The 22238-nt window shown below is 49.3% G+C and overlaps 2 protein-coding genes across 2 annotated transcripts in view; both read left to right on the forward strand.

Moving 5' to 3' along the window:
- Positions 1-1928, forward strand: part of CRYBB1 (crystallin beta B1) — a 9563-nt gene extending 7635 nt beyond the window's left edge. Inside the window, exons 4-5 of the mRNA XM_032769839.1 lie at positions 331-473; positions 1352-1928. Coding sequence (XP_032625730.1) covers positions 331-473; positions 1352-1532 — 324 coding nt within the window. The 3' untranslated portion in view covers positions 1533-1928. The remainder of the gene's footprint in view (positions 1-330; positions 474-1351) is intronic.
- A 5126-nt stretch (positions 1929-7054) lies between these two features.
- TPST2 (tyrosylprotein sulfotransferase 2) overlaps positions 7055-22238 on the forward strand; it is a 36727-nt gene continuing 21543 nt past the window's right edge. Inside the window, exon 1 of the mRNA XM_032769877.2 lies at positions 7055-7121. The gene's annotated coding sequence lies outside the window, so the exon portion shown is untranslated. The remainder of the gene's footprint in view (positions 7122-22238) is intronic.

The raw sequence follows: 22238 nt of genomic DNA on the forward strand, positions 1-22238 counted from the left end.
CTAAGGTCCAGATTTGGGAAGAGGCTTATGATACCCCTCTCCCCAACTTGGCTATTAGTGCCCCCCACAGCTCCCCTGCCCAGGGTGCAGAGCAGTGCCCACCCGTCTCCTTCGGCTCTGGAGCAGGGAGGCTCCCCTCCCGCGACTAACCCCTGCGTGTTGGGCTTTGGACCAGGTAAGTCATTTCTACTGCTGCCGCCTGGTTGCCAGTTCAGCTTCCCCGCGCTGGGTTCTGAGCCCCTGTGGTTACATGGCATGAGGCCACTGGTGTTTTGGCAAGCGAGCGTGGATCAGCCTGCTGAGCTGGTTCTACCCTGCTGTCTTCCCCAGGCGGCTGATGGCTATAAAATCTCCCTCTTTGAATCTGCTGACTTCAAGGGCAACAAGATGGAAATCCAGGAAGATGACGTGCCCAGCCTCTGGGCTCATGGCTTTTGTGACCGGGTGGGAAGTGTGAAAGTGTCCAGCGGAACGTAAGCAGACACACTCCCCCTCTGCCCCACACCCTATTGCCCCCCGCAAGCCCCAGGAGCATGGCATGGCAGATCCACATCCAATCTCCCAGCCTCTGTTTGCTCATCAGGTGTTAGAACCAACAGAGAAACCTTTTGACAGGTTTCCCTGCTGCCAAGAAGAGCCAGTGACTCCCACTGGGCCCCCGGCAGGCCTGCCTCTCCTCTTAGCTCTGGGGAAACCCCTGTAGTCTGGAAAGTCCCTATACAGTCTGGATGTGGTGCCAAGAGCAGCCTACACCCTGCCACAACCACGGGGAAGGCCAGATGGGCGACTGGTTCCAGAATCAATAAGCATTCACAGTCCTGTACAGCATGTGGGGGACTCTCCATCACAGGCCATGCTGGATGAGGGGCTTTCTGTCCCGTCACAGCTGAGCCCAGAAAGCAGAGGAGCCTGCTCAGGGCAGGGTGCACCAGGCACCCCTGCCCTGCATTACCGAGAGCATGACAACCATGGTTCTTCTGCCTAGCGACAGGAGTGAGGCACGTGAAGGGATCCTGTAGCAGAGGGCAATGCCCTCACATGGGCAGCACAGGTCACTAGACTCACACAAGTGCAAGCAAAGCCCACTGGGTGGGTGAAAATGCCTATGTTCGAATGCTTCACATGAAACATGTACCACGTGTGGCCTTTGCTCACACTGGCTCCACAGCCTGGTGCTCCATGGCACCCACCACGCAAGGGGCAGGGGGCTACGGCTCTGATATTTTGTGGCAATAGAGGAACACCTGATGTCTTATTTAAATACTGGCCCACTGATCCAGCTGAGCCCCAGCATCGTGTGGCCTGTAATATCCTACATCTCTGAGATGCTTTATTTTGGCTTTCCCTAAAGCTGGGTTGGATACCAGTATCCTGGCTACCGAGGCTACCAGTATCTCTTTGAGAGAGGAGACTTCAGACACTGGAATGAATGGTCGGCCTTCCAGCCCCAGGTCCAGTCTATCCGCCGCATCAGGGACATGCAGTGGGATCGGAAAGACTGCTTCAGTGCTCCTGATGCTCCTTTGAAGTGAGCGTGCTCCCTGCTAGCTAGCAGTCCTGGGCCACGTAGCATCTCGACACCCCTGCTACTTTCTGTGAACAGCCCCCATCTCGCCTCTCTCTTGCATCCCCTTTCTCGGCACTTTCCTTGTATATTGCACGTTTATTGGATGTCCTGTACATTGTGATGCAAAATCAACAATCAATACAAAAAATCAGACAACTACAGCAGACTCAGAGTCTGTTCTGCGCTGGATTGTTCTCGGGGAAATTCCTAGCCCCTTTAACTTTCTTACCCTGTTTAAACTGCTCAATGCTCTGAACTTCAGTGTTGGACATTTGGGGATGGGGGCGGTGGTTCTGCAGATGGTCGGGGTTTGAGGGAGGGGGAGCGGTGGTTCTGCAAATGGTTGGGGTTTGAGGGTGGGGTTTGCTCTGTGCTGTGGGGACGCCCAGGGTTTCTAAGTATGGCCCAAAGCTTAGAAGAGGACCAAATATTTGACTTTATGGGCCATATTCATCCTCTGGTGTGACTGGTCCCTGTTATCTTCATGCAGAGAACACCCAAGCCATTGGAGGACCTGCTCTGTAAGTCTATCTACACATGCAGACAGACTTCTAGCTGCGCTTGCTCCTCAATCCAACTATTTCACCAGAGCTAGGAAACTGGACAGGTTCCTAAAGTGCCTTGGGCCACACGGTGATGTTTCACTGAGAAAAGCCATAGTGATGCAGGAGTCCTGGCAAGGAAGGGGTTAAAGGGATGACGTGGGCTCTACTGGCTGCATGTGTCGCCGGAATGGAATTCAACGGGTTATCAGGTCAGTGGAATCAGTGTAAAACTGACCATTCAGATGCAGATCAATATCCCATCGCTGTGTGATGAAATCTCACACAGCATGTTGGCAACAAGTCTGCTGTTGTGGGGCCTCATAAGCTCCCAAAAATATATATATTGATCTCCATCCTTCAGTTCTTTTGAAGAATGCAGGCCTCTGCTCTGCTACAGTGGAGTGGATCAGGCATAATGCCTCCCAATCCATGGTGTTACACCAGTATGAAACAGGTAAGCGAGAGGAGAGCCAGGCTCTCACACATCTGCACCATCAGATGACAAAGACAGATCTCCCTTCTTGTCCAGTAATTATTGGTCAAGGTATTAAAAATAATAAGAATAATAAGAATAATTAATAATATAGTAAAACATTTATTCTTGATCCAATGTCAAACTGTTTGTTCAGGTGCTCCATATACATCGCTACAGAACCCTCTGAGTGTGGCAGCAGGAGTGCTTTGGTGTAGTTTTCTGAAAGCAAAGACTGCTGCCATATTTCCAGATGTCTTGAGAAGTGCTCACTGTTCAGGGCTGCAAACACTTTTAATGTCTAGCTTGGCTTTTGAAAATTTCCACCTCTGCTTGCAGGGCCGGCTCCACGCACCAGCGAAGGAAGGTGGCCGATGGAAAGAGGTGGCACGTCCAGGTCTTCGGTGGCAATTTGGCGGCGAGTCCCTCGGTCCCTCTCGGAGCAAAGGACCCACCGCTGAGTAGCCGCTGAAGAATGAAGAGGCGCGGTTGAGTTGCTGCCAAAGTGCCGCCAATCGCTGCTTTATCTTTTGTTGTTGTTGTTTTGTTTTTCGCTTCGCCACTTGGGGCAGCAAAAAAGCTGGAGCCCTGTCTGCCTGTAAACTAGGAAGGAACAATCAGTTGCACAGATACAAAATGGGAAATGACTGCCTTGGAAGGAGCACTGCGGAAAGAGATCTGGGGGTCAGAGTGGATCACAAGCTAAATATGAGTCAACAAAGTAATACTGTTGCAAAAAGAGCAAACATCATTCTGGGATGTATTAGCAGGAGTGTTGTAAGCAAGACACGAGAAGTCATTCTTCTGCTCTACTCTGTGCTGGTTAGGCCTCAGCTGGAGTATTGTGTCCAGTGCTGGGCACCGCATTTCAGGAAAGATGTGGATAAATCGGAAAAAGTCCAGAGTAAAGCAACAAAAATCATGGAAGGTCTAGAAAACATGAGCTGTGAGGGAAAATTGAAAAAACTGGGTTTGTTGAGTCTGGAGAAGAGAAGACTGAGAGGGGACATGAGAACAGTTTTCAAGTACATAAAAGGTTGTTACAAGGAGGAGGGAGAAAACTTGTTCTCTTTAACCTCTGAGGAGATGACAAGAAGCAGTGGGTTTAAACTGCAGCAAGGGCGGTGTAGGTTGGACATGAGGAAACACAAGAGGGGTTGTGAAATCTCCATCGTTGGAGATGTTTAAGAGCAGATTAGAAAACATGTGTCAGGGATGGTCTAATACTGAGTCCTGCCTTGAATGCAGGGGACTGGACTAGATAACAGCTCAAGGTCCCTTCCAGTCCTATGATTCTATGATTCTAGGAAATGAGCAAAATCCTCCATAAAACCTGAGTGCTGTAGATGTTATCATAAGTGATAATGACAGTGCTGCCTGGGCTCTAGAGATTGTCGTTTTTAATAGCAACAGGATTTCCTGTGCTTACTAAAACAAACATGAAAGAATAATTGATCCAAAACACTCTTCCCAGAATGGCAAGTGTTATAGAGAGCTGCCTGGTGATATGCGTCCTCTGACAATGCTCACCAAGTCGTGTCAAACTCGCTGTGCTGTGCTTAGCTGCTGATGGCAACAAGCTGTTTTCGCTCTGCAGCTATCTGGTCATGGCCAAATGCCGCCTGGAATGTACAGTCAGGTGAACTTTTCTGGCTATCCCAACCTGATGCGTTAGTGAGTTTCTCCCTCTGCATCACCCACAGCTGTTCCCTTCCACTGCAACAGCAAAAGCACAATTGGTGTTCATAGCTAGATCCTCAGCTAACAATGCATAGCTGTATTGACCGCAGTGGAGCTATGCCACTTGACACCAGCTGAGCTTCTGGCCCATAATCTGCAGATCTGCAGTAACTGGCTGGGCTGATTTAAACTGAAAACTATAACTAATGAACTGTACCACTAATCATTAGAATCAGTCAGAAAGCATTCTGGTCTCCAAGGAGTTTTCTTCCCCAGCACTTTTTATTTCTTCTCCAAATGTTCCCCTCCTGCCTTCTTATGCCCTATTTCTCCTTTTCTAGGGAGCAGCAGACAGTTCCGGTTCCTCTTTTCTGATGTTTATTCTCTTCTTTGCCTTCTTCCATAACTCATATTTAGCTGGGACCTGTTCTCCTACCCATTTCCCATCCTGTGTCTGTGTCTCTCACTTGGGTTTCTTCTGCTAAGCCAATCTCTTGTTTCTTTGATTCTAAGCTCTCTCCACCCCACTGCCCCCTTGCATTTCTTTGGCTTTTCTTCCAGCTTGTGTCCCTTGTGTTTCTGCTTCTCATATCTGGGGCTAATTTCTGCCCTAGCTTCCGCCCAGTGGTGGCTGTGCAGGCTGCCAGAGCAGGATGTAGTCCTTCCTCTCCCTTGCGGCACGGCACCATGGGTTTGTGGCTACTGAGTCTGCTTTTCCAGCATCGCCTCCTCTCCTCTTTTGGTGTGCTTTGTTTAGTGACATCTTGCTTTTCTCTCTGGAGAGCTTTTTAATTGCTGTTTATAATACTTCAAAGCACTGTGCACACGTTAACAGCTGAATCCTCACAGTGAGTTAGCGAACTAATCCCAGAGGAGGCAGGTGAGTTGTATTACCCCCATTTTATAGAGGACAACTGAAACAAAGGCCTCACAGTTACATAGTGAGTCAGTGGCAAAGCTGGGTCTGTCACCATTTTAGCTTTTTTTCAGTTCTTAAGGGGTTTTGATCTCATCTGAGCCATACCGCACTTTCCCTTTCTGTGTCCAACTCCTCCTCATCAGCATGCACACTGCATGCCAGCAGCACAAGTTTGCTTTTCTGAAAGGTAATTGCTGTCACTGCTATTGCCAGCAGAGCACTTAGAAATTAGACACTTGGAAGCAGTTGGCAAAGATTGAATTTGTCACCGTGACACAAAAGGGACAGGCTTGCAGATGGGGAAAGGAAAACTTGTTAAATTGCTGCCCTTACAGTATGTGAAATCCAGTGGAGAGACACAATCCACAGGGACAGTACCGGTGGTACAGTACGCTCAGTACCTTTGGCAACCACCACCTGGACAAGAGGATTTAGTTATCAGATGTCATTCCTCTTCTGAGTGTATGTTCCAAAGGCAAGATTTAAACTGTTGATGTCTAGGTGGTTTGATACCAACCAAAGGCAAAAACAGGTGTTTTTTATGTTAAACTGACCTAATTGTCTAGTGTAGACCAGGCCTAAAACTCCACTGAATGACATGTGGCTATAAGCTTCACTGATTACCCCTCAACCCATTCAGCTCTGCAAGGCCCGTCCCCAGGAGAAACGTAGTATAGAATACAACCCGCAATGGATTGTCTGACAGACTATGGCTACACTAGACAGCTTATAGTGCTGCAGCTGCATCACTGTAAGTTCGCTAGTGTAGCTGCTCTAAGCCAACGGGAGAGAGGTCTCCTGTTGATTTAATTAATCCACCCTTCTGAGCAGCGGTAGCTAGGTGCTGTGGACACAGCACTGTCCACACCAGTGCCTAGGTCAGTGTAACTTATGTTGCTCGGTGGGTGTGGTGTATTCACCCCCTGGAGCGATGTAAGTTGTAGCAACGTCAGTGGCAGCGTAGCTCTAGCCAGAGTCTCTTCTTTGGCTGTTCCAATGCCCTGGTCAGGCACCTAGGGCACTATGCAATGCAGCGTCATGGATGCCGAGATCTCGCTATCTGTGGAACACCTGCACTTCGAGCAGCTCGAGGAGACAGCCCTGTGCTAGCTACAGCCAGTGTGTTAAAGATAATGGGCATAGCTGCCAGGGAGGGGGCGGTCGCAGTGGCTAGCTGCCCCGAGTATGATCCCGTCTGAGATGCTAGGCACATTCATAGGGTAGCGACCCCTTCCTGCTGCTCACCCACCACAGCAGCACCGTCTCACTAAACATCCTAGCTGGGGCAGTGTATTCAGCTGAAGTTCACTGTGTGGCACGGCATGGGCCCACCCCCGAGGGGAAGGGGCACGCTGGCAGCACAGGACCGGGCGGCCGTTGTGCGTCTGGCAACTGCTGGTTTGCAAATAGTGCCCTCGCACTGGGCTGTGTGGAGCAGGGCCGCCCCTGCCATGCCATGCCCCTGGCTGGCCCCTTGCCCTGGGGACTGACCCCCCTGCACCATGCTCCATTGCCATGGGAGAACAGAACCAACATGCGCATGCCAAGACATCTGCTGAGAGCAGTGCACGCGTGTGTCGTCCATCAGCATTCACACACACACACACACACACACACACCCCTCACATCATGCACTGCCTACAAACACACGTGCACACACATCCACAAGTGCACACACATCGGTGCACGTGCACCACATGCACTGCGCGCGCACCCAAGACACTCGGGTGCCTGCACACGGACGCGCACTCCCGGAATGCGCGCGCGCGCGCGCAGACACGGCGACGGCCCCGGGCGCAGCCCCCTCGCTGCCCCTGCGGCCCGGCCGGGCGGAGGCGGGCCCCGGGATCCCGGCCCCTTGTGGAGACGTTTGTGACGTCGCCGCGTCTCGCGCTGCTCCGGGCTGGCGAGTTGGAGGCTGCGGCGGCTGCCGGGCTGGTGAGTGAGCGAGCGAGGGGGAGCCCCCCCGCCTGGAGCCCTGCGCGTCCCCTGCGCCCCTTCTGCTGCGCGGAGCCCCCGTGCGCCCCCTCGGAGCCCTGCGCGTCCCTGCGCTCCTCCCCTGCGCGGAGTCCCCGTGCGCCCCCGCGGAGCCCTGCACGGAACCGCCGTGCGCCTCCCCCCCTGCGCCGAGCCCCCACGCGGACCCCTGTGCGCCCCCTGCCCCTCTCAGCCACGCAAGTCCCTGCGCCCCCTGCTGCACGGAGCCCCCATGCTCCCCCCACCCTGCGTCCCCGCCTGGAACCCTGCGTGTCCCTGCGCTGCCCCCCCGCCCAGAGCCCCCCCAGCCGTGCACGTCCCTGCGCCACCCCGGAGCCCTGCGCAGAGCCCCCGTGTGCCCCCTCAGAGCTCTGCGCGTCCCCCCAGGCAGAGCCCCCGTGCGCCCCTCGAAGCTCTGCACGTCCCTGCGTGCCCTCCTACACGGCGCCCCCGTGCGCCCCCTCAGAGTCCTGTGCCCACCCAGAGCCCTGTGCGTCCCTGCGTTCCCTCTGCTGAACGAAGCCCCCATGTGCCCCCTGCCCAGCACCCTTTCTCTTGTGCTCTCCCACTCTCCTGCGCAGAGCCCCCATGCTCACCTGCCCCTGGCTGGAGCCACACACCTACCTGCGCCCCTTCCCCTGCACCCCCTGCCCTGCGCGCAGCTCTTATGCATCCCCCTCTGCACTTCCTCTCCTAAATCAGTTTTAGTCCCCTCTCATCTTGCCGGGGGCAGCTGTCCTTCCGCCTGCCCCTCCTGGCTACCCTGGCTGCAAGGTTGATGCCTGGCGCGGGCTGTCAGCGCTCCACTGGTTGGCCCTCCCCCTCTGCTGCCCTGCCCTGGCAGGGACCCCGGCAAGCTGCTGGGCTTGGGGTACAGCCAATCCCAGAGCCCCTGCTCAGCTCTGGGGCTGGCGTGTGTGCAGATGTGGGGGTGGGGATAACTGCTCCCCGCAGCTGCCAGTCTCTCCTGGGCAGCCCTGGCACCGTTACAGCCCAGCATTAACACACCCAGTTAATGTGCATGCAGATCACCAACACCCAGAGTAAGGGCTGGGAATGGGGAATGCTGCACAGTTCCCCTAAATCTCTGGTGCAACAGAGGCACTTTCCGTCTCCTTCCTCCCCAAAGCCAGCTGTGTTCAGGGGTTGTCTGAGGTGCACACAATCAAGGGCACTGGCAGGTCAGGCTGAGGTGTCTACATGCCTCCATATTCCCGGGGCTCTCAAACAGCAGGAGAGCGTACGTAATGCATGCGTTTTAATATTGTGGCACAGGGAGGGAGAATGAAGGTGAGAGCCTGATTGTGAATTCACTTGGTTTTGGCTTTGAGGGTTTAAATCCATATTATAATGTTGGTATTTTTTCTGACTGACAAATTGCGGTGTGCAACAGTGTTGTCTTTGTTGCTTTTATTAACAGCTGGCGTCGAAAGTGAGCAGAGGAAGGCGCAGCAAAAAAGAGTAATGTAATCTCAAAATGTGACAACACACTTCCCATCATTCAGTTTTGGGCTATTGCCCCGTGTTTCTCCACTGCCTTACTAGTAGCATATAGGCTGCGTCTGTAGTAGCAAACGTGGTAGCCATAACCCAGAACTGGTGGTACCAAAGTGAAGCACGTGTGTTTTATCCGTTGTCTGACCTGACTCTTACGTAATACTCCTTCAGTTTCATTACACTCACAGTTTTTAGTGTATGTGCGTCTCTTTGAAGCCCTAACAGTGTTCCAGTGCAAAATGCTGATTTGAACAGGAGGCGGGAGACCACTCACTGTTTTGGTGTAAGTGTATTTAAAGTACAGGGTGGTGCTGTGGTTGCCTCTTTCTCAAATGGAGTTTGCAGCCCCAGCTTCACGCATTCGCTGCAGGTCAGACTGCAGACTGATGCATGTGCCAATGAGCAGAAAATGACTAACTTATTTTTTTTAAAACAGGATGTATATTGGTTTACCAGGTCTACGGCCAGAAATCAACAGTCTGCCATTCCCTCCCCCGCCTTCTGCTTTCTCAAAAGAGACTGAGATTCCTTACTGGGTTAAGCTATATTGATATAAGCCAAGTTTAAATTAACTTCAGTGTGTCCACACAAGGGTTTGCTCTGGTGTATTTAAAATATTTTTAAAAAAATTAGTTAAACTGGTGTAAGTTGTAATATAGAGCCAGGACCGTACTCTCCAATCTTGCAAACATTCTTAACTTTAGGGCTTGGCTACACTGGAGAGTTTGCAGCGCTGGTGGAGGGGTTACAGCGCTGCAACTCACTCTGTGTACACACTTACAAAGCCCAGCCAGCGCTGCAACTCCCTGGCTGCAGCGCCGGCTGTACACCTGGTCTGTTTGGGGTGTAGCAATTCCAGCGCTGGTGATGCAGCGCTGCTCATCAGGTGTGGACACCAACAGCGCTGTTATTGGCCTCCAGGGTATTAAGAGGTATCCCAGAATTCCTGTCCTCAACAAACCGGAAGAACAGCTGAACGACTAGCTCTAAAAAACAAACACAGCTGCTGTTTGCTCCAGCGAGCGAGCCGAGGCAGGGGAATTGCTTTGGAATGTTCACAGCTGTTTGTTTGAGGGGAGAGGGGAGCCGTGTTGAGGCAGCTGCTTATGTTGGTCATGAAGGCTATTTAGTGAAGATTGCTATTGCATTAGTGAAGTAAGAGAGGGGGGGGAAGAGAAAACTTTTAAAGATTGAGAGTGAGCTGTTGTTGTGATATTATCTTCTAGTCCCTGAGAACTTGCAAGGCAGAAGGAGCTGAGAACAGCTGCTATGCATGCTTAGAGGTAGAAGAAACAGAGCACGGCGGTGGGGCTGGGGGGGGGTAGTCGCCATGGAAAGCTTCTATTGGTCTGAAGCCTTTTGCAGGTTAAGAGTGAATTGGAGAGAGGGGGGGTGGGGAAAAATGGCCAAGGTTTGCCAGGGCAGAGAGCTTGTCACAGTGTTGCCTCCAAAATGCCACTCTCTTCTGTCTCCCCAGGGCTCCCCTGTCACACTCACCCCAGCCCCCCTCCTGTTGGAAAAAGCACTTGCAGCCACTTGAATGCTGGATAGCGCCCACAAATGCACCACTCCCAACAGCGCTGCAATGCTGCAAATTGTAGGCCACACTGCGATGCTGGTAGCTTGCTGAGTTGTGGCCACACGTGCAGGCGTCCTACCACAGCGTACGACCACAGCTTGTAACTCCCAGCGCTGCACATTTCCAAATGAGGGTGCAGAGGCCCTACTGTATCTTCAGGAAGGACTGCCCTTAGTGCCAAGAAGCTCTGCCCCTCCTACTGCGGGGCAGGGCGAGTTGTTTCCGCGTTGGTCGTATCCAATGTAGGGAATACAAAGGGGGTGTGGCAGTTAAGCTCAGGGTTGCAGCATTGGCCTGCTAAACCCAGGGTTGTGAGTTCAATCCTTGAGGGGGCCACTTAGGGATCTGGGGCAAAAATCAGTACTTAGTCCTGCTAGTGAAGGCAGGGGGCTGGACTCAATGACCTTTCAAGGTCCCTTCCAGTTCTAGGAGATTGATATATATATATCTCCAATTATATAGACAGGGGGAACTCCCACACCTCTTGGGATATGCTTCTAATATGGCAGGAACTGAGAAGCTGTAAGACCTGTGCCAAAAAGCCTCAGCTTTTCCTTTTCCCTCTAAGTCTGTGTTTTGGCTTGGTTTCCTTCAGTGTTCCTTCTGTACTGAGGCTTCCTGTTCTGAAGCGCAGCAGGTTGCCTCTGCCTAGAACAAGACTCTGCAAGCCAGACTGGAGTTGTCTGAAACTGACCAGCATCTCAGGATACAGTAGGTAGATTCAGCCAGGGCTTTACTTGGGCTCTCATTTAAATCTCAGTTTTACACCAGGTGTCTTTGCGTCCCCAATGTCCTTGGCTGGGGTATTGTCAGATTACCCTCCCCCGCCCCCCATATGAGTCTTCGAGCCTGATTGCCAGGGCCTGGCTGGAAATCCAGTGACGGTATATTTCTGGAACATTTTACAATCTGTGATCCAAGTGGGGCCTATTGGAATCTCAGTAGAGAGGCTGGAAATTCTTACTGTAGGACTCTGTTGTGCAGATGCTGGTAGAGCGAGAGAGCTAAGAACGTGAGGTGTTATCCCTCCAAATCACTCTCCTTTCACTCTGCTGCCTCCGAGCGCTGCCCTTTTCCACTTCAGGCTGGGGAAAATCTTTGTTCCTATGTCAGGATGATGTAAAGCATTCACCGTGTGATGGGCATTGGCTTTCTAATTAACACTGCCTTGCAGTTTGCTTCTCCCGTTCCCTCCCCCTCCCCCTCCCCCTCCACCCTCACACGTGTCCTTTCTTGGTGGCTTTGTACAAGCAGGCGTATTAATAGCTGTGGACTGGCAGATCAGAGTCTGGAGGGCACCATCGCCCATCACTCTGTCTCTGGCGCCCTTTGTTATGTAGTTTAGCTAACTAACAAGCAGAGCCAGTTAATGAATATTGCCTGACGCTGCTGCAAATGGGGAGAGATGATTGGCTGGCTCTAGCAGGTGATGCATTCAGGTATCTGAGCTCGCTGGAACTTGGCAGTGAACACACGTAACTGGAGTGGGGTAGGAGGGTTTCCAGAACGTGTGTGATGTGGTAGCCCAACCAAACCTGCCTGGCATAACTCAGGATTTTCTGTAGAAAGATGTTTAGTTTTGCACTTGATGACCCACCGGTAACCCTCAAACTTCTGTTCAGTGGAGGTAGGATTCTAGTTCTGAGTTACCGAAGGGTGAAGGAGTAACACCCTTTCCCTTGCTGGAGGCAGGTTATTTCACATGCTGCTTTTTTCAGAGTATCAGGGTATGGCTACACTTGAAACTTCAAAGCACTGCTGCGGGAGTGCTTTGAAGTGCGAGTGTGGTCGCAGCGCCAGCGCTGGGAGAGAGCTCTCCCTGCACTGCACGTACTCCACATCCTCTACGGGTGTAGCTTGCAGCGCTGGGAGTCGTGCTTACACTGAGGCTTTACAGAGCTGTATCTTGCAGCGCTCGGGGGGCGGGGGGAGGGGGTGTTTTTCACACCCCGAGCGCGAAAGTTGCAGCTCTGTAAAGCGCCAGTGTAGCCATGGCCTCAGTGCAACTTCTGACAGTGACTGTTCTAACTCTCTGCTCAAGAGGGACAGGGAGAAGGATTTTGACAACAGACATTTGACCTTGACAGAAGTGCCTGGCCCATCTTTTTCCTCCTAAAGCTGCAGGTTCAGCCCACATACCCAGTGGTACTCTGCATACTGAGCAGAGCAGCCCAAAGATGGCCAACGTTTAAAAGACTAGATCCGGCAGATCTGTGGGACATCATCTAACTCTCTCTCGCCTAGTGCGAATTTAAGAAGATTGATGCTGAGAAGCTTTGTCTAGGTTTGGGCTCGCTCAGTGCTATGGACCATACTGAGTTGCTCCTGCAGAATGACTCTTCTGAAATATCTGGGCTTAATTTTTCCTCCTGCAATGGAGGAATGCTCTGTAGTCTCTATTTCCCTCTTTCACACGCAGATTGTTGACACGGGGCAGCTTGTCTGCTGTGACTTCGCATGACTCAACTGTGAACATCTGAGAGGTTTTTTAACACTGAGCATGCTGTTTCTCCCCTTATTTGGAGCTTTTTCACCACCCCCAGCCACTTCCTCCCTAAACCTCTCACTAAAACTGTGCCTGTATCTGCTGCTTGCTCTCTGTTTGGCCAGCATCTCGCAATGCTGTGTAGGAAGGAGGTGAGAGACAAATTTCAATCTATTCCCTCCACAAACTTCAAATTCCTGGTGCCTGTGGCCAGAATTACAGCCCTTCTGTCCACATTCCCAACTCTTTTCTCTGCTTACTGCCTGTTGGTCACTGGGGATATTCAGATATTTGGGCCTGCACTTTGTCACAACAGTCTCTGCTGCTGTATTCATTTTCCTGTCTGTTCTCTAAAAGCTGCTTCACAATTTGAGTTCCCTCTTCTTTTCCCCACTCTAAGGCCGTCACCCGCACTCTGTGCCATTTCCTAGATTTACCCCTCCCCTTCACACAACACAGTTTTGAAACTTGTCGGAAGGGGTTTCACACGAGAGTGGTGACTAGATTCAAGTGGAAAGTTGAGGAAGACTTCTGATAACATCCAAATTCAAAAACAAATTTGCGGTCACTTCATTGTGACTAATGCAACAGTCCAGCTTAACTCGCATGAAATCTTCCCCAGACCAAATGTCCCACGAAAAGCCAGATTTGACTAGCATCTTTTGAATATAGTTTGCACTCCCATGGCTAGCTACATCTGTCATCCCACGAGGGAACAGAAATAGTACCATATCGTCTATGAAGGTGAGCAACGTGGCCCAAGTTCTGAAGTTCAGGTATTGAATATTTGCTACAAACTGCTTGTGACCCATTCATATAGGAAGACAAGTGCCATACAGATTTGGGAGCGACTTCCCAGATAACTAATACTTATGAGAATTTCACACTCTGCTCATGAACGTTTTGTAAATGGAGATGAAGTTCAGCTCATAAATGTGGTGTTCCAAGTGATCCACTCAACCTGGATACTGACAATGACTGAACTGTTTAGAGAAAATATTTAAATGTTATGGACTAGAATTTTTACTCTGACACTTCTGATGCCCAGTAAGGTGCTGCCATTACTCCTGTATTAAGGGGTTTTTATATGCCATTGTGAGCAAGAATCTGATAAAATGAATGGCCAGTAACTGCTCTTTGGCACCTGAATCTTTGGGGGTGATTTTAGCACTAGTGACATAGTCCTGGGGATTAGTACTGCAAGGGGGTGATCTGGGGGAATTAAAAATGGTCTGCAGCTTTCATTATATTGTCTGCAAAACTTTTTTTTTTTTTTTTTAAATGTCTGTTCAAGGCCAAAGCATGGGAGAGGCAATAGCCCTCCTGCATGATTTGGTGACTATTAGGAATTATTTCTCCCACACTGAAGTAAAGGAGGAAAAGCTGTTATCCATTTTCTGGGTCTTGAAAGCTTCTTCATTCATTTCTTTGTTGCATTTGCAAAGCCCAGCATAGCCTTGGAGCAAGAAGTGAGGCAACCAGTTCAGGGGGAACTTAGTTCCTGCCTCTTTTGCCCCATTGGTTGCATCTTCCGGCCTTTTGCATTAATCCAAGAGCAGACGAGAATTGATCAGCTTGTAGGATATAGGATAATATTCAGGCCTTGTGCAAAGCGCCTAGACCTTAAAAGACTTTAGTGTTATTTTTCTTATCAACTAGCTGCTATTTAGATAGAGGTATAAAGACGAGAATCAAAAATCACTGGTTGGTAATCGGCCTTCTCTTACTTGTGACAGGGCTAAGGCCTTCAGCTAATCAGCAGCGGCCAGCCATAAGCTGGAAGTGGGATGGTCACATCCTCACATTCCAAATAGTCACATTGAAATAATGTGCTATGGGCTGTTTGGGAATACAGTCCTTGTCCCCTGATACTCCTATCACTCCAGAAGGACAGGGCAAGAGAGCTACAAGGCATGTAACCAAGGAAACTCTAGCTTTTGAGTATGTGCAGTGCCTGTGCTGGCAAGAACCAACTTATCAAAAGCTGGGTGTGAACCCTCATTTCTGTGTTGTTCTAATCACTGATAGTCTCCCACTTCCCTATGTGTGTCCTGGTAAATCTCTGTCTGGTTTCTGTGATTGTTCGTCTCTGCATGTATAATTAATTGTTGGGTATAAACCAATTAAGGTAGGTGGGATATATATTGGTTAAATAATCATGCTACTAGATTAGGACTTGGGTTTAGTTGTACAATTTTCAATTAAAAATGATTGTTTAAGGTAGTCATAGCTAAGCGGAACTCAAGTTTTACTATATAGTCTGCAAGTCAAATCAGAAGAGAGTAAGCAGGCGGGGATCGGGAACAGGGACTGTGGGATGAGGGAAATTGGGATCATGTTTTGGCGTAAAGAGAGAAGTGGGAAGGGGGGAATGGGAACTGGAACAGGGATACAAGGCAAGGCTCTGTGGGTGTCAGAGCTGTGGAAGGGGACACTGAGGAAGGAAACTGGAATCATGGGTTGCTGGAGTCACCCCAATAAACAATTTTTTTTTCTAATTGTTTGCGCCTTTGGACTTCGGGTTTTGTTATTCTCTGTTCATGCGAGAAGGACCAGGGAAGTGAGAGGGTGAAGGAATAAGCCCCTAACACAAGCTCTGTAAAGCCGTGATTGTTATTGCTCCCCTCCCATTCAGAAGGTCACCTACTTCCTCCAACAAATGGAGGAAGCTATTCCTGCCTCATCCATTCTTTATGAGGTGGTGGCCCCGTGTCAGCCCAGGCATTGCTGTGGACACAGCCTTGCTGAAGATGAACTTGTGCCTTGGGACAGTGTTTTTCAGCTTTTTGCAGAGCTGGACATGTGCTCTTTGCTCTACAAACAGCTTACATCCTGGACTCTCTGGAAGTGCCTGGGGTAACTCCCAAGCTTGTGACAGCTCCTTTGTTCCCTTCTGTGTTCTGCAGCCCCCCAGGTGCGACTGCTGCATTTCCCCAGGGAAGTGGAGTTGAGGAGAGTATGGGTTTTGCACAGGGGGAACTGAGTTCTGCTCCTCTTCTGTTTGGATTCCTCGAGGGCCCAGCTTACTTGGGACCCATCCCCTCAGACCCAGTGTCTAAGCTAGTGGATTCTTCTTAAGAGCCCGCTCGCCAGTTTGGTCTGATGAGGGCACTGAAAGGCAGTGTTCTGCAGCTATGACTGAGTCCACAGAGCGATATCGTCACCATCCTCACCAAGACTCAGGCTGCGGGTCTTTCCGTATCTAGAAACCCTTGATTGCTTTCTAGTTTTTAAAAATCCCATTGGCAGGAGCCATGCCCAGATGGGCCAGGCCGGAGACTAGAATTCAGCAGGGTCCACATGAGAAGTTGTGAAAGGGTAAAAATAGAACACGTGCCCTTGTTCTTTAGAGGTGGTGCTAAGGCCGATTTTCACTGAGCGCTCCTAATCTGAACCTCAGGGCATTGGAGCTCCTCTTTGCTTGAGGTCACGCCTCCTTTTAAGTGTTGCCTGTGTTTGTTTTGTGCCTCCCAGCTTCAGTACCTTTGCCTCTTCCTCCCTCCAGCAAAGTGGGATTGTAACATCTTGAAGAACCCGTAGGTAGCTGTGCCGGCGTGAAAACAAAACCCCAAAACAGCATGCAGAGACGGAACACATGAGGCAGCTTTAGTGACAATAATTGTAATGAAGGGGGCAGGGATGGGTTGGGGGACAGGATGTGGAGCTCTGCCACCTCCAGGTTCATCAAAGACACTGATTACTATCTGAGGGGGCCGTCTTCCTGCCACACTGTTTCCTTTCAGGGAGTCCCGGAACACAGCTCTTGCTTGCATCTGAGTCTCTTCCTCTGCCATTATTGTTTTATGCTATAAACATTTGCGGAGTAAATTTGGTATGAGACTGCAGACCCAGCGGCTGCCTTACTGAGTGGGCAAGTGTTCGCGTCATGCTAGCGGCTTTCCCCATCGCCACCTTTGCTGGCAATTTCGGGGGAGATGCCCAGATTGAACTCCTGGCAATGGTCCCTGTGGCACAGGGCTTGAGATACTTTGGTGAGGAAGGTGTTGCGTAGCTTGCCTTGCTGCTGCCCATGCTGCACCTGACTGGCGGTTTAAAGCAGTGGTTCCCAAACTTGGGACGCCGCTTGTTTAGGGAAAGCCCCTGGTGGGCCAGGCCAGTTTGTTTACCTGCCGCGTCCGCAGGTCTGGCCGATTGCGGCTCCCACTGGCCGTGGTTCACTGCTCCAGGCCAATGGGAGCTGTGGGAAGCGGTGCGGGCTGAGGGACGTGCTGTCTGCCGACCCCTGTCCTAGAGTTTCCAGCTTTTCCAGCTTGCTTAGGTATCCTGAGCCCAGACCATTGAGCACCATGAAGATACCATCTGAGACCCTGAAGTGGACTTTTTGTGTCTTGTATTTCTCTGTGGTGTTGTCAGTATTCTCCTTCATTATTGACTATTCTTAATCATATAGCTGTGAGATCGCCAGTAACTATACAGAATTAAAATAGAATTAAATTGGGCTCTCAGTTCTTTTCTTAAATGACTCCTGCCTCCGTCTCATCTTCCAGGGCAGGAACAGAACTGTGAGGAGGGAACGCTCCAGCAGAGTGTTATGAGGCGGATGTGTTCCTAGCAGGCTCTCTCTCTTCACCTTTCTCAGTAGCTAGGTGTTTAGCACTTGCTCATCTCAGAAGCATAACTCTTAGAACTGTTAATCTGAAGCTTCCATATTGGTTTGTATTTCTCATACAGCTGACTGCACTTGAATGCATTGTTTTGGCAGCGTGGATAAAGTCTCAACATAGTTAAAGGTTCAGTAGGACTTAATAGTCGAGAAGCAATTCCGATCCCAGAAATAACTGAATATCTTGTTCCCAAATGCCCTGGCTGATGTGTCTCTCTGTCTGCTGGGACTATCCTGAGATGTACAGAGAGAGCTTAAAATAAAATAAAAACAAAACTTAGCTGTATGTCCTGCTTCTCACTATGGAGAAGGCATCCAGCACCCAACATGAGGCAGAGCTGGCTCTTCTGGGAACAATTCAAAAAGGAAGAGACCCCAGTGGCTGTGACCAGTGTTCATGCAAGAAACCAATTAAATCAAACTGCTGGTTAGCTGCCACATCTAGCAGTGCTAGTCAGGTGATGTTGCCTGAGAGATGCCAGGGCAGTGATAACACACTGATGAAGCACCTTTAAAAGAAGAAAAGGGCAGGAGAGTGATAAAGGACATCTTACACAAATGCCGTGTTTGGTTTATTTCAGCAGAGTGGAGCGTAGTAGCTGATTCCAGCGGTTTGGGTCTGCTGCTCCAACAGCGGGCCTCCCAGGGACTTCTTTAACTTTAGGTACTTTACAATTAATAACCTGGTTTGGAAGAAGAGCATGCTTATAGTCGGCATGGTGGAGGGCAAGCGGAAATCAACATGCCAGAGTCATACTCTGAACACACGTGATACATGATAAACTAGTGTCACTGTCTTCACTTGGAACAGGAGAAAATAGAATGGAAGATGCTGCAAATTGGTGGGGTTTTTATTATTTCAAAAACATTTTATCATTGAGCAGGATAATAAAATGTTTTCTAATCACAGCAGCCCTGAGCCAGTAAACAAACAGTACGTTTGTGCTATAAAATATCTGTCAAATCTTTGTTGATTTAATGTAAAGCCTGTTACAGCAGCCTGGCTTTGTTCCTGCCTCCCTGACCAGACTCCTGGGAGCTTGGATAATGCTCTAAGATATTCATCTGTGAACATTCTTCTTGGTTCAGGGTTTTACCTCTCAGTATTTCTTAGCAACAGACTCAAGTACTTGAAGCCTGTGCTCACTCTTCTGTAATCCGTAGATCGAAGCCATCAAACCTGTTCTTGCAAAGTATTTAAAAATGGAGGTAAGCCCCTCCATGTGTCCCAATGTCAAAGATTGTGCTTGAGGTTTCAGATCAGTGTTCCACAGAGAAACGGTCCTACAATCTAAAATCTCTTGAGCCTGTGCAGTTAAGAACCAGTGCCCTGCATGAGCAGCAAGATACAAGACTGTTTGGAGTGTAAAGTTAATATTGAAAAGCAGCTGAAGTATAAATACGACCAAAGGGAAATGGAACAGGAGAAATATACTGAGGTTATTGCATTGTGTAGCGCCTTCTGTCCTGAAGTGGTCCAGAGTACTTTCATGCGTTGTGGACCCAATCCTGCATCTGGCTATGAACAGGGAGCCACCTGCCTTTGTGCAGAGCATTTGAAAGATAGGAATGTGTGGCTCCAACATCCCTGAATTGCAGCCACCTCTGGGTTGTCATGCTGCATTAGTTTGACTGCTGTATAGTGTTGCTATGCAGTTTAGGACAAGAACTGAAGAGGAATACCTCATTTCGTGGAAGTTAAAGGAGGCGGTTTAGGTAGCTGGAATGTAATTACTTAAATTGGAATTTGGCTAAGACATCTTTGTGTGATGCTTTAAAGGAAGAAAGATAGACGAAATCAGAGCTGTAAATAAACATTGTCAGCTGAAATCTGGTTAATTTTAAAATTAGGATGTTGCAGGGGCTAAACAGGCCCTTGAGCCCTCTGTTGGTTTTTATGGTTTTACAATCCGATTTTGCCTCCAGTCTAAGGTGTGAAAGATGTACACAGAGAGGAACTGTCCGTGCACAAACCAGTGAGACTGACTAGCCACAAATACTGTTGAAGGTGCAAAGACAACAATCTGGGAAAATAGAAATGCTTTGTCAATTTAAGAGGGGGCTTTTGAAGGCGAATAATACAGATAGGTGGCCAAATCCCATGAAAATTCTGTCCAGTTTGGGCATCTAAGTCCCTGAGGAGAGTCAAGTGTTACAGGTAGTACGAATGGCACCAACAGTCCTGTGTCTGTGACTTTTTGTTCACGGTGATGGCCTGAAAGTAATTTTCTTTCTGGAATATTTGAATTTTGTGGGCTTTCCTCTTTGTAGCTTGATTCTGTGTGTATGAAAGCAGCCTTGTATCAGTGAGTGGCATCCTACAGTCTCTGGGCTCAGTTAAATCAGAATGAAAATCTTCGTGCATCTCTCTGGAAGTCTGTAAGAAAGTGAAAACGTAGCTAGTTGCAGTATTTGTTGGGGGTAGGCAGCAAACATGCTCCTGGTCGTTAGCTGTTGGGCAGTGGAGAATTCAGAGCTAACCTCTCTCCATGGGTATGGAGAAGGAATTATCCAGTCTCAAAACCAAGGTCCCAGTCCTGCCATTGACTAGACAAGGGTGCGCGTCTGCGTACAATGTCACTGCTGTCAGTGGGTGCCCCACAGTCGCTTGCACACCTAGGGCTGTGTCAGCATTTTCTCAGCCCCTTCTTTCACGAATAGACAGGGTAAGAGTCAGTGCGTCAGCAGCAGCACGGCAAGCGCTCCTGAGCCCAGAGTGGTGAGGTGAGGGCGTTGCCAGTTCTGCGCTCCTGAGCCCAGAGTGGTGAGGTGAGGGCGTTGCCAGTTCTGCGCTCCTGAGCCCAGAGTGGTGAGGTGAGGGCGTTGCCAGTTCTGCGCTCCTGAGCCCAGAGTGGTGAGGTGAGGGCGTTGCCAGTTCTGCCCTCCTGTGCCAGGCTCACTACATTTTATATGCAGCAAATGCAGGGGCCCTTTGTGGAGTCTTGCTGCTTTTCAAATCCCCTGTTGAAGTGTGTGGCTGGGACTCAGGTGGCCCATCGAAATCAGCACAGAGATTTGAAAACAAAATATGCCTTTCTACTCACTGCCTTCTGTGTCTCCCACTCCACCTCCCCACCTTTAATCCACTCTGCTCCCTCCCCCGGAACATCCTTTTGTCCCTTTTCTCGCTCACCTTTGCTCTCTTCTGATCTTCCTTGTTACAAAAACAACTTCTCTTTCTTCATTCAGGTCTCTTGAAACAAGCTTTATACGGTTAATCCACCAAACGAGGGGGCGGGGGGGGGACGACAAACCTATCTGCAACAGTACAAGATTAGACCTTTCACTTGTGTGTTGTGGGTGGGCTCCCTGGGATTGAAACAATAGGTTGAGAGCTCCATGGGGCATATGTTAGTTTCCTCTCTGCTGCATGCAGATAGCCCTTAATGAATTTCCCAGCATCAGACGCACCCTTGAACAGTGCTAAACGATGTTTGTTTCAAAGATTTGAGTTAAATATGTTTCAGTGGTAGTACTGCCCTTCAGAAACAAACCTTATGTTTAACGAGAACTTCTCTGTGTACACAATGGTGGTGTAGCCATATCAGTTCCCAGGGCAGCTTTCGAGCTCTTCTTCATGTCTGAGAAGCTGTGAACTCACAAGTTTGTCTCTCTCACCAACAGAAGTTGGTCCAGTAAAAGATATTACCTCACCCACCTTTTCTCTCTAATAACTTATTTAGTGCTTGTCATTTTCAAAGTGGTTTACAAACACTGAAATGATAAATTATCTTTTCCAAACATACAAAAAACAGATGAAATTAATAGGCACCAGGTTGAATACAAACAAGAGGAAGTAATTTTTCAAACAACACATAGTTAACCTGTGGAACTCATTGCCATAGGATGTTATAATGGCCTAAGTATAACTGGGTTCAGAAAGAACTAGATGAGTTCATGAAGGGTAGGTCCATCAATGGCTGTTAGCCAAGATGGTCAGGGATGCAGCCTCAAGGTCAGTGTGACCCTAAGCCTCTGAGTGCCAGAAGCTGGGAGAAGAAGCGTGGAGGCTATCTCCAGTTGCCCTATTCTGTATGCTGTGCCTGAAGCTCTGGTATGGACCACTGTCAGAGACCGGATACTGCGTTAGTTGGACCATTGGTCTGACCCAGGATGGTAGTTCTTATATTTTTATAGGCAGTGCAGGTAGCAGTGCTTATACTTAAGGTTATCTGATGCTTTCCATTCTAAGACCCTGTTTTCAGTTGCTTGTAACTTTGTCAAACTATAACCATTCAAACTGGAATTTTTCATGCTGAGTGACTTCACAGTCTGAATTATTTGGGATGTTTCAGTTGAAATGGTTCAGCCTTTCCAGAGAACAAGGTTAGAGAAAAATACATTGTCTTGTCCATATTGAAAAATAACAGAATGGCTATAAGATTTTGTTTTAAATTTTATTTTGAGAAGATCTATCACTTCCATGCTACAGAGGAGGGACTTGAAATTTGGCAGGGGGAGTTACCATGGTGCCATTTCCATAAAAATTTACCCAAAGGTCAGCCAAGTTCTGAGCCTCTGAGTAACCACAATTTGCACATGCTCGGTACGGATTTGTCTGACAGCAACATTCCCTGAAGATTCACTAGCATGTGCCATGCAGAGGGACTTTGAGAACTGTAATTCTCACTGATCATAGCAACAGTGGGTGACAGGGCATGCGAAATCTTGATGTGGTGATAGCTGTTTCTGCTGGAGGTCCTGTCTTCACTAGATCCTCCACCTCTAGAGTCCCAGAGGAGCTGCACTGCTGTTGAATGACGGTTATGACGTTTGTAGATTCAGCCTCATAGATTCTAACAGTTTTCAACTTTGTAAATGGATGTTTGTCTCCTTCATTTTTTTGCCGGTTCCCTCTCCTCATCTTGCAGCTCTCTTTAACCTGAAGGCCTT

The sequence above is a fragment of the Chelonoidis abingdonii genome, chromosome 22, assembly GCF_003597395.2.
Source record: "Chelonoidis abingdonii isolate Lonesome George chromosome 22, CheloAbing_2.0, whole genome shotgun sequence".
Classification (NCBI taxonomy): domain Eukaryota; kingdom Metazoa; phylum Chordata; order Testudines; family Testudinidae; genus Chelonoidis; species Chelonoidis abingdonii.